The 10678-nt window shown below is 47.1% G+C and overlaps 1 protein-coding gene across 1 annotated transcript in view; it reads left to right on the forward strand.

The window, feature by feature from the left end:
• Window positions 1–8056: 8056 nt before the first annotated feature.
• VANGL1 (VANGL planar cell polarity protein 1) overlaps window positions 8057–10678 on the forward strand; it is a 31840-nt gene continuing 29218 nt past the window's right edge. The window contains exons 1-2 of the mRNA XM_009587099.1: window positions 8057–8347; window positions 10145–10271. Of these exons, the coding sequence (XP_009585394.1) occupies window positions 8265–8347; window positions 10145–10271 (210 nt within the window). The 5' untranslated portion in view covers window positions 8057–8264. The remainder of the gene's footprint in view (window positions 8348–10144; window positions 10272–10678) is intronic.

Below are 10678 nucleotides of genomic sequence, written 5' to 3' on the forward strand. Positions count from 1 at the left end.
GGCTCTGCCGGGCAGGCTCCGCGCTGCCCTCGCCCGCGGTGAAGCTGCTGGGGCGGCGGGGCCGCCAGGAGAGATCTCCGCTCCGATGAGAGATCTCAACTTCCCGGGATAAAACCTTTAAATGCCGGCGAGGGCCGTAGGTGTAGCCCCTCATGGTGGGCAGCGGTTTCTCTGCCAAGCCTTGCCCTTGAAGGAAACACCGCGCTGTTTACGCGCCAGCACGAGTGAATTCACGCCGGTGTGACGGCTCTGGAGATGCCTCGCATGCCCAGACCGTATAAAACAAGCTGCTTTATGTCTCGGCTCCCCCCCCCCAAAAAAAAGGTCACTGCCAGGGGGAGGGAGGACACAGTCGCGCTTCTCTGCTCAGAAGCTGGTTTGGTCGCTGAAGTGATGCCCAAAGTCACGGGCTTCCAGGACTGAACGGTCGTTTCTGCTCAGCGAGTTACGGCGTAGGGAAGCTCACATGGCCGGAGGTAATTCTGCTCCAAAGACAGCCGACGAAGGGAGGGTCTCCTTCTGTGCCTTGGCAGCGCTGGCCTGGGGTGCGTACCTGAGCGCTTCTGAGTGCGCCCAACAGAGGGCAAAGCTATTGCGTTAGCTGTCCGGTTTCAGTAATGGCACGCTTTGGAGAGCCGCTGTGAAACAGCGCTGTTTTCTTATTTAGAAGACTGGCAAGGTTGTAAACTAACTCTCTCATGCCAAGGGCCAAACTCTTTGACTGCAGAGTCTATAAAAGCATAAATGACTTGATGGCAGGGTTTTTGGTCTGGGGAGGCAGACTTAGCAATTCTATCACCGTTTGAAGCAGTGGGGTTTTTGGCCCTGGGTCTGTCAATAATGACTTGCCCACAAGACCTTTGCAGCTATAAAGAGTTAAGAAATTAAGTCTCACTGGCTGGATGAGCAAATTAGGATGTCACAGAGTATATTCTGTGATACCATTGCCTGTGAGCCCATCACCGGGGTATCCTGACTTTGAGGAGAAGAGTTGTGGAGAAGAGAGCTTCAGCAATGCTTTGCAATCTTTGAAGAGCTTCATTTTGACCATGCTTGGCTATTTTCCTCCGCTGAGGTTTGGCTATACCGCTGGCCGCAACTATGGGACCAGTGTTGGCTCTGTGATCATTTCACTTGTTAATTTTGAAAAATAAATGGTGAATAGAGTCTTACAGAAAGCCTCCCTTAAGAATGCTCCCTATGAGCTGAAATTATGGAAGGATTCCAGCCTGTGTTGGAACCACCCAGGCAAGTGTCTAACTGCCCATGGTCACTGGCCAGCAGCTCGCTGTGGCTGCCTTTTGGTTTTGGTTAGTAGTGGCAGTGTTCTTGGTGGCCCTTATCTTATGGATATGTGCACCTCGGGAGGGCTTACTGTCACTGGGAGACCGGGATACTGTACTAGGACAATGCTACCAAGATGACTGCAGTTCTCCTAGCAAAACTGTGTGTCATACTGTTGTGGTAGCCTGCCTTCCTTCCACCCCCACCTCTGACAACCAAAGTGAAAAATGGTATCAGAAATGTGGCTTTGCTGCTGTAGGGCGTGTTGTGCTCTGAAGGGACCTGAGAGGCAGACCCAAGTGGAGAGCTGTGATGTCCAGTTCTGCTGGTGGGAAGTAGTAACAGTAAAAGGCGCAAGCAGTGTCATGCTCCTCCGTGTCTGGTACTGTCACTGGGGAATTTGGCGGAAGGAAACAATGAACCCTTGTGAAAACTATCTTATGACTTCTTTTAATTTCTCATTAGCCTTTACTTCAGAATTATCTGGCTTGAGTCAAATTTAAAAAACAGCGGTTATTTCCTCAGGAGTCAACACCCTTGCCTTTTCTCCTTGTAAGGTCAGAATGGCATTGGCCATGGGTTGAGCAGGAGGAGGGAGATAGAGAGAGACTCCATACTGTGGAGTCCCACTGTGTTGTGTACTGGGGATTTGATCAGGGTCTGTAGACTTCTTTTTCTTTTTAAATTCAAATAGAAAATACAGGAAGACATGCAGTATCCTAAAGGAGGGGGTGCACTTTCAGTAGAGAAACCTTTTGTAGTTTATAGCCTTTAATGCTATCTCAGTATCTAAGCGCTATGGCTAAAAGTAGACTTTGAAAATAAGGTATAGGTACTGTCTGCTTGGATAGGCAGAGTCTGAAGAGTCTTGCAAGAGTCCTTCCCCTGTTTGTTTCAGTAAGGCTGTAGGGCTTTGAATGTCAGTATGGAAAACTGTGTTCCTATGCACAGTCCCAGGTGCTCTAGTATCATGAGGGTGAGGCCACAATACCTTCTACCACGTTGCATGACTCTGGGGTTAAGAGGAGCACTTGAAGGTCTAGCAACATGGGAGACGTATAAGCGAGGAAGCGCAAGCTTTCACCAGTCTGATCGGTTGGCAGCTAAGGTATAATTTGCATGATAGACTGAATGCTGATTGTGCTTTGCAAACTTGGACAGTGCAGATGGGTTCTTGGAGTGGGCAAAAGACATCCTCCAGGAAGGTACTTCATCGATGGGTCCCACGCAAAGAACTTCCCAACTTCCAGCTGTGTAACAGGGAGGCAAGAGGCTGGGGCTTACCACTTGGAAACACCGCTTGCTTGGGTGGTGGTTTTGGCCAGACATTTCTGTTGTCAACTGAAACAGCTTCACTATGTTTTCAGACCTGTGTTGTTGCATGTTCTGATTAAACATGCAGGTGAATTGCTTCAATAAACCAAGTGACTTTTCTTTTTGAAATATCCATGTCATGGACTAATGGTTTTCAGCCTAGGGGCTGGAAATTCCCGGGGGTCTATGAAATCTTTCCAAGAAGCCTCTGAGAAGCAACAGAAAAGAGAACCTATTGCTAGAGGGCTTGAATTTGCTGACTACTGAACATATTTTTAGGATGAGGGGCTTGCAAATCAAGAGCTACCGCTGTAGAGTAAAAGCCCTGGTTTATATATATATATTCAAGGCCAAAATTAACTTTATTTAATGACATGCAAAAATAAATAGAAAGCTTTTGGAAAAACCTTGTTTCCCAAAGCTCTTCGGCCATTAAAACTGAAAGCCTTGGCTTTGCGAGTAGATCAGCATGGGTGAGCTTCTGTGCTTGCAGATCAAATTGATGGATTGGGAAATTCAAAAGCAAAAGGTTCCTGTGGCATTGCTCATAGGTCTTACTATATATGCAGTTGAACATAGCAAGTTATGTAACTTCTCCTTTTTCTGAAGTGAATAATAGGAATATGCTGCAGCCATACCGTGCAGCCGAGTTAATGCTAGAGTTGGAAGGCTTCCTCACTGCCTAGCCATCTTTTAATTATTTTTACTCTTGAACCCTAACGTTATCCCATAGCTTAGCTCTTGGGGTTCTGCATGTTTAATTTGTAAAGCTCTTTGTTTCACTAAATGAAGAAAAAAGATTTCTCAGCGCGATAGATCGTGGGCATCCGTTACCCTATAGGCAGCTGGTGCTGTTTAACAAGTGAGGCCGACAGCGTACGGAGCTGAATGTGCGCACATCCTCACGGACGCTTGTGGCTGCTTGTGCTCCAGATGGCACTTCCAAATATATGTAACTTCATGAACCGACTGGTAAATCAACTCTAATTGATGGCAAGCTTTAAACGGGGTAAGACTGAAACTATACAGACAAGGATTTCAAAGCTGAGCAGCTTTGGAGTTATTTGCCTTGACTTCACAGGGGAAAATCCATCGGGAAAGCATGGGATGTAAAAGAGCGCTCTTGTTTTTGTTTGCCCTCTTTGATTTAAAGATGTAACTTGCTCTTTTAAATTTCCCTTGGGCTGGGAGCCAAATTGTGCTCCCTTGAAGACGATCACAAAGCGAACTTCATTGGAAATGGGATTGGGCTCCCAGCATGGAAAATAGCGATTCAAAAGAACTCTTTTTGGAGATTTATGAGCGTATGAAAAGAGGGCGTTACAATGAGTTGTGTAGCTGCGTAGAAACTGTAATCACAGTGATCTCTGCAGTATTCAGGGGTAACTACATTTCTCCGCTGTCACTCAGGATGCAGCCATCCTTCTTGCCAGAATAGGGTACGAAAATTTCCTTTCGGGCGTCCTTAGCATTGTTTTCCATCTAGTACTTGGCATCCTTCTGTCATCGGTGAGTAAGGGAAAGGCAAAGTGAGAGTGCCGGCCCTACTGGGAGCAAAGTGCTGGGCGTGCAGTTACACAGTGGTCGTGGTTGGAGTGGAGGAAGCATTCCCATCTCTCCTCTAGTGGTTCGCTTGCGCTGCTATTCACCCTGGTGTTGGTTTTGCTGTTTGGGGCTGTGCTGTGAACTAGGTCACGGAAGGGATCCAAGACAAAAGCGTGGTGAGGGGGAGAAAAGGGATTTTTTTGTTGTTGTTGTTGTTTTGCTTTCCAGTGGTGCTGTTTGCTCGCTGAGAATTGTGTTGACACAACTGAGGGTGGTGAACCGTGGTGTGGAGGTGGAAGCCACTTACACCGGCTTTCTTGTAAATGCCGAAATACAGTGCAACCGTACCCTTGGGCTGAAGGAGCTTTCTTTCACACAGGGCCAGAAGCTCTGCAAACAGACCATGCCTTCAGTGGCATCCTGCAAGAAGTAATGATCTTTTCTGAAGCCGTTTCAATTGGCTAAATTGGGTTCTCAATTCACACTTGTTTGTGGAGGGATGAGGCCCCAAATGATGGGGCTGCTTCTTTACGCAGCAGAGGGGTAGAGTAAGAATCATAATTAATAGTGATTTAGTGGTGGAAGTGTTTAAAGACTGTGCTTAATTTGGATATGGTTGTGCTATGTGGGATACACGTACAGCTTGTCTTCTCTAGCTTTGCTCAGGCTTTAGTGGTGAACCCTGTTGGGGTGGTGGCTAATCCAGGGTTGACTTCTGTCTATGCCATTGGAAAAGCTCCAACCTGGAGACATAGTTTAGCATGTTATTTGTCTTTTGGTCCCCTCCCTAGCTCTTCCACAGCAGCTCCAGAAGTTTTTCTGAGGTAAGGCTGGTCCCCTTCCTGCTGTAAAATAGACCGGGGGTAGGTAACTTGCTTGGCTTGGCTATGAAGAGCGTGTGTTTGGACTGTGCTCCTCCCTCCTTGGTTTCTTCATATCATCCTGCTCGGGCTGGGAGTGGTGTCTAGCTAGCAGCCCAGGCTAGCCTTCATTGGCCAAATCTAGGAAGCCTTGTTGAAGATCAGCCATAGTTGGGCACCAGACAAAGCCAGTGGTCTTCTGCTTTTTCCAGCTGAAGTTGGGCAGATATATTTTATTCCCGGCAGCCCTGTAACTGCCTTGACAAGGAAGATCTGTTTAGCCACCAGTGTGTCCTGCAGCTGGAGCCAGGAAGTGGTGCAGAGTCCCAGGTTCATTGTATTGCTTTTGACAACAATCCAGGAGGCTTAACGTTTTTGGGGGCCACCTTGTTGACTTTTCACAGAGCTGTGTCAAAACCGTTGCTCTTGTTTACACAGAAAATGAAAGTTGGCATGATCCAGCCTGCCCCGACGTTCCTGTGTTGGTCTTCCCGTGAGTCTGCTTTCTGTGCCTGGTGCCCAGCACTGCCTTGCTTCACCCACCGTCAAATGGGCACCGCTTGCTCTTGGTTCCTGTCTAGACAGCCTGTGCATTTCAACAGCAGCTTCTACCTGCTGAAGTGTTCTCCGACATCTCCAGGGAAGCGTGAACCTGTGCTGCTGGGGCTGAGAGGAGGCAGGAGAGGGGCTCTGCTCCCAGTCCCTGTCTCAGCTCTGATTCTTCAGTCTAGGAGTTGGGGGAGAAATTCTGTTATGTGGTTAGAGGAAAAGGTTGGGAGTTGACACTTTCCTAGAAGCCAGGGAAAAATGCGTAACCCTTACTGATGTATGCCAGCAGCTCTCCTTGCTTTTCCTATTCCTGTACTGTGGTAGTGTGTATTTGTGAAGACAGTGGTTGTTCTCAAAGGGACTCCGGTAATGTCACAAACAGTCAGTGGTTTAAGCCTATAATACTTGTTACCACCTTTTGTTAAATTGAGGATGTTCCTGGTTTGTAATGCCTAATGTTTCCAAGGTTCTGTGTAGCCATCTTCTCTGTGGGTATCATAGCGCTTTTTGAAGGCAGGGAGGTGGTGGCCTCACACCCATTTATCAAAGGACGGACATGGAGGAAGGGTTTTTCCAAGGTTGCGTAGCAGGACAGTAGCAGGACAGAGGTAAAAATCAGGTTTAATGAGTCCCAGCCTATTGCTGGATCCATAAGCTACAGGCTGTGTGCAAGTCTAGGGAGTTAATGAGTGTTACATCATGTGTCCCAGGCTGGGGAATTTTTATTCCTGTTAACTGTGCCGTGCCTTGGCTTTATGTCTTGCTGTGTTTAAATTCATCCTCATTCTTCCCCTCCCAAAACCAGGCCTTTCGTTCCCATCCTTATTTGTGCTTTCTAGATTCCTTGCTGCCTTTAAAGAGCTTTATCAAGGCACGGTATGCCCTTAGAGCTTGGGAATTGCTGTACACAAAAGGTCCCCCCCCCCCCCCTTCTCCTTTCCCAGCACCATGGCAGGCCAAAGCGTTGTGCAAATGCCCCCCCCCCCCCGCCTCCTCCTTTCCCAGAGCCCTGGCAAGCCCAAGTGTTGTGCAAATACCTGCAGCTCCCGATGCAGCAGGAACACTTCTTTACTTCGTTGCAGATTGCACTGCCAGCCAAGGAACCCTGTGGGGAAGAGGCTTCGTTTTTTGGCATGGCTTGCGTGTGGTAGAGCTCTCTGCTCGTTTATGAGCTTTTCTGGAGGTGTTAGTGGAGGAATCTTACGGCTGGAAAGAATAGTTGGCCAAGTATGAAGCCCGATTTCTGTTGTTGTCCCTCTGTGTTTGGGGAGGGAGAGGGCTGAAAGCAGTGGTTGACTGTTTTATTGCTAACAGCTTTGAAAACTGCTGTGAGCAGAAAATAACGGAGGGATCTAATTTAATTTTAAAGCATTTTTTTGCCCGCTCTGAAAGTACGGCATGGCTGTAGCCCTGTGTTGGATGGAGATAGCAGTCGTCTGGGCAGGAGGCATGTGAGAGTGCTCCTACACGCCAAACGCTGGGCTGTGCCAAGGTACCTCTGTCCGTAGCTGCAACCCCTCCATCTGCACCTCTTCACCATTTGCATGCATTTCCCAAACCGGTGACTAACTCCCCTCCTTTCTGTTTCTCTTCACACCTAACGCAGGGTGTGGGTTTGGAAAGTGGGTTGGTGTCTACCCTTCTTCCCCACAGGGTTCATGGTTTTTGACATGTCACTGTTGAGAATTGTTCTGATGTCGCCCTGCTCCTGTTCCAAAAACCATGACCCTCTTCTGCCCTTTACGGATAAGACTTAAGCTTCTGTTCCAAATGGAAATATGTTGTAAGAAGTGTTGGCCCATATAAGATAGATGTGATCTCTAATCAACTCTCCCCAGTGTTATTAGTATGTGTGTATATATAGATACAATTTTTAATAAAATTCAATTCTTCAAGGCCCAAATTAGGTTCTGGAGGCAAAGGTTGCAAAGAACGGGAGGTGCTCATAGTGCCATTGATTGTATAGTAACTAATGCTTGTAAAATGGGCACACCTTGCAGTTGTGAAAACAAAGCATGTTCAGACATGGTGGCCTGATCCTCTTCTGCATTTCTCCTAGGACAGTCACCCTCACGCCGCACCCCTTCCCCCTATATATAGGCTATAATGCTGCCGTTCTGAATCTGGGGGTATTTGGGCTGTGCATTACACAGGTGGGGTGTGGAAGTCGAGCCCAGTACTTTTTCTGGGGGTGAATTTCTGTATCTAGGCTGCTGAGCCTTCTCCAAGTCACTGTCTTTTCCAGGTGACTTAGGCTGTTTCTTCTGGATTTTTAGATGAATGGGCTAGACTTTGCAAAACAGAGATACGTTATCAGTTTATTTAAAGCTCTACAAATGCATGTTTCACTAGACCAGAAAGAGAGGTATGGCGAGGACGAGCTTGCGAATTGGGCACAGTGTGATGAGTGGTGACATGTGGCCAGGGTGAGGGAACTGCTGCAGTAGGAATGATGTCTTGCTTTGCTTAGAGTGTACTTCCATGCCCATTTCTCTTTCCTTAGGTCGATTGTGAGGAGCCGAGTACCCTCCCTCCCCTCCCCTCCGATCAGATTCCTTGTAAGTGAAGCTCACTTGCTCTCCGAGGACCAGACCTCACTGATGACTGGGAAGCAAAGAGTACCCAGGAAAGCACTTTTACCACGGACTCTGCCTCAGGAGCACCAGCAACTCGTCTTCTAAGTAAAATCTGTGCCCCTTCCGTGCAGACCCAATGTCTGCTGCAATGGATACAGAATCAACATATTCGGGATACTCCCACTACTCAGGTCACTCCAAAAAAGCCCACAGACAAGGGTAAGGAAATGTTTATTTTTGATTAGTTACTGCTCCAAGATAGGACATGTACCATGGAAAAAAAATTGTAAGCCAGGATGAAATCAGTGGGGCCACAGCTCTGGAGTAGGACATGTGGAGAGTCCTCCTGAGGAACCCAGTGAGGAGACTGGAAGCAATAATGCTGCTAATTTAATGATACTCAAGCTGTTGGATGCACACTGGGGTCATGTATGGCCAGAAAGATTGGGATAGCGCCAGCAAAAGGAAAAGATCATTTAACTCTGCTCTTAAAGTGCGAGGGATGAGTAGAGTCTCTGGGGAGAAGATGTGTCAGACTTCCTAAACTGATAATTGCCAGTTGTTTTCTTTTCCAATGCCATTTCTTTATTGTGTAATAATAAGGTTTCCTATCTCTCCCCACCATCCTCCTGGCTACTCTGTTGATGGTGTGTTGGGTTTTTTTAATAGAATTTGAGTGGTACTTGAGTCCACAACAAGTCCTTTATCAGCATTGATTGGATTAGAAGTCAGGCTTTTCTGAACTTGAATAGCAAGTCCTCTCTGTGGTAGTTCAGCAGCCTCAAAAACCATCTTGCTCTGAAACTTCTGATTACTTGGAAACATTATCCTTTTTTTTTCCTGCATCATCATCAGTTTTATGTGCAAAATGTGTGCCACTTACAGTCTTTGCAACTTAGAACTGAGCTGGTCCAAAATAACTTTGCATTTCAGAAGCAATTATCCTGTGGGGTTGGAAAAAGAATTCTTCCATGAAATGAACTCTCTTTGCTCGCAGTCCAGTTATTGAGTAAAACATCTCTTGTTTTCCTTTTCTTCCTTCTTTAACACCCCCACCTCCCATATGGATTGCCCTTTGAGGCTTAGAATACCATGTGGAAAGATGCCTTCAAAGTTCCCAAAACAACATAAAAATCCTAGAGCCTTTTACTGTGAACAGGAAAAAGTCTCATCCCATGAAACCGTTGGGCTTTGGTAATTCCAAGAGAGATGCAATGGGGAGAGCAGAGCTGGGACACTGGATGCTCCTGAGCTTTAAGTCAGTCCCTGAGCACAGTGAGGGTCTCTGGTGCAAAGGCTGCTTTCCTGTCCAGGTAGGAAGGGGGAGGACAATATTGGTGAGCAGATTGGTGGGGCTTAACTCATCTTGAGATATTCTCAGACAAAAAGCCGTGAGGTCTGCAAGGGTACTCTGGAAGTAAGCACTAGCCTGGTACCCTTGATGTTCTTGCTCTCTTTGTAAGAGGTTAACTGGCGATTATTAACCAGTGGAAATAAACTTCACTAGTTGTCCTACAGCATTAAGGTCCTAGTTGACAAGACTCTACGTTGCAGGAACTAAAGCTGTCTTGTTTAATTCCTTGTGTTAACTGTACATGTCCCTGTGAGACACTTTATTGCAGGCGGAGAGCTGTATAAACCAGTTAATCCCAAATGGAGTTGCCAGTTGTTTGGAGAATGCAAGCTTCCCTTTCAAGCGCAGCACGGGCAGAAGCTGTTTTAAGAGTAGATGAGGTGGTGGGGATGTACCCCTGTCCCCTTTGCTACCCTCTCCAATCACTGAGACGGTGGACTGTCCCAGCCACCAGGCTGTAGGCTGCTCTGGGCAAGGTCCCTTTCTACCTCTTCCAAAGCTTGTTTTGTCACAGGTTGAGTCAATATTGATCAAGAGATGGGCAACCATGACTATGACCTAATGCTTAGGGCACCTGCTGCAGGTAGAGGTGTAGCAAGTTCCAAGCCGTGCTCCAGAAACTATCTGGTAACGTTGTTCTCCTCTTGCTCTGTTTGGAAAAGGAGTCGGGACAGGCACAAATCGCCACGAAGCAAAGATGGCAGTCGATCTGAGAAGTCCGTCACTATCCAGACACCTCCTGCAGAGCCGCTGCTTGGGAACGATGCCTCTCGGGCGGAGGAGGGCCAGGTAAGGAGGGAGTGAAAGCAAACGTGGAGTGTGGTCTCTGGAACAGAATACGTGACTTACTGGCACATGAGTAAGAAGAAAAGTGTTGTTCGCATGCTGTTACTAAAGAATCACAACTTATGGGTACCTTTATTCACACATAAAGCCAAAGTCTCAATCTGTTTTGTCTTTTTCCGAGAGCATTATTTTTGACAGCACCAGTGCTGATGTGACTACTCCTGGGTCATTAATTTGCCTCTGTCTCCAGAGCGTCATCTGCCAAGCTGTATGGAAACATCTGTTTCCACCATCTCACTGTGCGTTATTCAGGTCAACCCTTTCACCTGTATGTGCACTTTTGTTTTTAAGCAGGATTTGCTCTAGGTAATCGTGTAAAGCACATTAGGACCAGGATCGTAGTAGGGAAA

The sequence above is a fragment of the Fulmarus glacialis genome, unplaced genomic scaffold (genome assembly GCF_000690835.1).
Source record: "Fulmarus glacialis isolate BGI_N327 unplaced genomic scaffold, ASM69083v1 scaffold23051, whole genome shotgun sequence".
Lineage (NCBI taxonomy): Eukaryota > Metazoa > Chordata > Aves > Procellariiformes > Procellariidae > Fulmarus > Fulmarus glacialis.